This window comes from Oratosquilla oratoria, chromosome 4 (assembly GCF_046742065.1).
Source record: "Oratosquilla oratoria isolate Oo_2021 chromosome 4, ASM4674206v1, whole genome shotgun sequence".
Classification (NCBI taxonomy): Eukaryota; Metazoa; Arthropoda; class Malacostraca; order Stomatopoda; family Squillidae; genus Oratosquilla; species Oratosquilla oratoria.
The window spans coordinates 72,359,011-72,362,023 of record NC_134780.1 but is presented as its reverse complement, the minus strand read 5'-3'; the positions used below and the strand labels follow the sequence as shown (position 1 = coordinate 72,362,023).

The window sequence follows — 3,013 nt, the reverse complement described above, 5'->3', positions numbered from 1 at the left end:
TGATCACCAGAAGCACTCCACGGATTGTCAGTACAAACAACACGCAAGAGTTAGAGCCTCCTTGAACTCAGACTTATCCTATTTCATTACCCACACATTTTTTTTTAAATTTATTGCCATTATTTTCTGTAGCGTAACATTCTTTCTGAAGAAGCACCATAGTGCGAAACTAGTTAAAGAATAAACTCTCGTTCTATTTGTGTGTTTTCCCTTTGCCTCTCTCACAACCTGTCAAGATGTCACATGTATATATATATATATATATATATATATATATATATAAATATATATGTATGTATACGTACATAAAATGTATATACAAATATATATATATATATATATACGTATATATATGTATATATATATATATATATATATATATATATATATATATATATATATATATATATATATATATATATATGTATACATGAGTGGCAGGGTGGTGAGATAAACACCGAGAATCGTTGAAGTTTTATTAACTGACGTTTCGCTCTTAACAGAGCTTCTTCAGAGTGTACAAACAGTTATATATCTTACATCATTCCGCGTTCCTTCCTTTTCATAAAATGATCTCTCTCCAAAACCTCCATGTATAATGATGCTAGGACTGCACTGAGTGGACTCCCCATTGCCAGACCACGTATCTGAAAATATTCCTCATCCTGGAACATGAACGGTCCGAATCTGATACACAGAGAGACTAATTCTAAGAAATCATTTTTTCCCACTGGTAAATCCTGGTCATCTATATTACCGATGGCTTCCATGGCCGCAGAGGGGGCACTAAGAGCAGCCAAGGAAGCCATCGGTAATATAGATGACCAGGATTTACCAGTGGGAAAAAAATGATTTCTTAGAATTAGTCTCTCTGTGTATCAGATTCGGACCGTTCATGGCAAATGAATCACAAGACATAATAGCAATAGCATTTCTAAATTAGATTATCTTATAATTTTAATGTTTGTTACATTTTCTCAATGTGTATTGTGACGTCTGTACCTTACCCAATTTATTCTCGTACCTCTTATATACCTTTGTGTAACTTTTTTCTTTTGCATTCCCCTGAAGGTGTGAAATATCACGAAAGCGCTTGGTAATTTTAGTTTCTATTCAGGTTTCCTTTGTGGTTATCAGCAATTTATTGGATCACGTGGTTTTGTGATCTTTTTGCACACACACACACACACACACACACACACACACACACACACACACACACACACACACACACACACACACACACACACACACACACACACACACACACACACACACACACACACACACACACACACACACACACACACACACACACACACACACACACAACTACACACACACACACACACACACACACACACACACACACACACACACACACACACACACACACACACACACACACACACACACACACAACTACACACACACACACACACACACACACACACACACACACACACACACACACACACACACACACACACACACACACACACATATATATATATGTATATAAATATATATATATATATATATACAGATTATATATATATGTATATAAATATAAATATATATGTATAAATATATATATATATATATATATATATATATATACATATCGCAGAAACCACAGGGAAAATAAAGTCGAATACTAAACGTTTTCGTCTATTACGACATCCTCAGAGTACAAGAAAGAAAAATAGAACACAATATTTATACAGAAATAAGAAAATTGGGGAAGGTTATAAAACCTTCGGAATATACATACACACACATTCATATATACATGGAAATAATAATAATAATAATAAAACAATAAAACAGCAAATACAAAAGAGCATAACCATGTGGCCGAAACGTCCACAGGACATCTGGTACAATTAGGAGCCATGGTACTGCTTTACTATCCTATTAATTATGAAATTATCTAGTTTAAATAAACCTAAACTCAAGTTGATATTATTATCAAAATTGCTCTTTATAAAACTGGATTCAATGATGTTCCTTTCTAAAACAGAATTACAAACAAAATTTTTTCTAACATTGTCCCAGTCAATACTATGGTTTGTGTCCCTTACATGGACAAAAACCCCACTAGACATTTGGCCCGTCCTTATACTACATCTGTGTTGTTTCATCCTAATATTCAATTCTTTACCAGTTTGGCCAATGTAACAGGAGCTACACTGTTTACAGGGAATACTACAGACACATCCTACATTATCGCAAGGGGAATTTTTAATGTGGAGTTCTTTGATGGTACTCTTTTTGAAAATAACATTAATATTGAACTCCTTAAGGATGCGAGGAAGTCTTACAAGATTTTCCTGAAAGGTATGAACTAAAAGATTTTTCTTACAAAAAGTATCTTTTTGGGATGTATTAAGATAATACTTCCTGGCCCTATATTGTGCTTTATCTATACCATATATAGGATATTTCAAGCCCGATACAATGTCATATATTTTTCTTATTTCTTGGTCTAAAAATTCTGGACTGCAAATTCTAAAAGCTCTTAAAAACATGGATGAAAAAACAGAAATTTTAGTATTCATTTGATGTGCAGAATAGAAGTGGACAGATGACAAAACATTGGTTGGTTTTCTAAAATGTCAAACCTAAAACATCTATCTTTTCTAATAATGGAAACATCTAAAAAGGGCAATTTGTTATGTTGTTCTACCTCAGTTTTAAATTTAATAGAAGGCACTATATCATTTAATATATTAAGAAAATTGTCCAAATTAATATCAGTGGGCTAAATACATAAAATGTCATCGACATATCGATACCAGATGACTTTACGGGGGAGAATACAAGGTAACAATTCCCTTTCAAAGAACTCCATATACAAATTGCTTAAAACTGGGGATAAGGGGTTCCCCATAACCAAACCAAAATTTTTAACATAAAATTCACCATTAAATTTTTTTTTTAGAGTCAACCACACAAAATTTAATCAAATTGATAATAATGTCTACAGGTAATGGTAAGTTGTGTGAATGAA

The 3,013-nt window shown here is 33.0% G+C and overlaps 1 protein-coding gene across 1 annotated transcript in view; it reads left to right on the top strand.

Annotated features, from left to right (window-relative positions):
• The first annotated feature begins 759 nt into the window (after positions 1 to 759).
• Positions 760 to 3,013, top strand: part of LOC143024558 (uncharacterized) — a 14,744-nt gene continuing 12,490 nt past the window's right edge. The window contains exons 1-2 of the mRNA XM_076183369.1: positions 760 to 811; positions 1,072 to 1,096. Coding sequence (XP_076039484.1) covers positions 760 to 811; positions 1,072 to 1,096 — 77 coding nt within the window. The remainder of the gene's footprint in view (positions 812 to 1,071; positions 1,097 to 3,013) is intronic.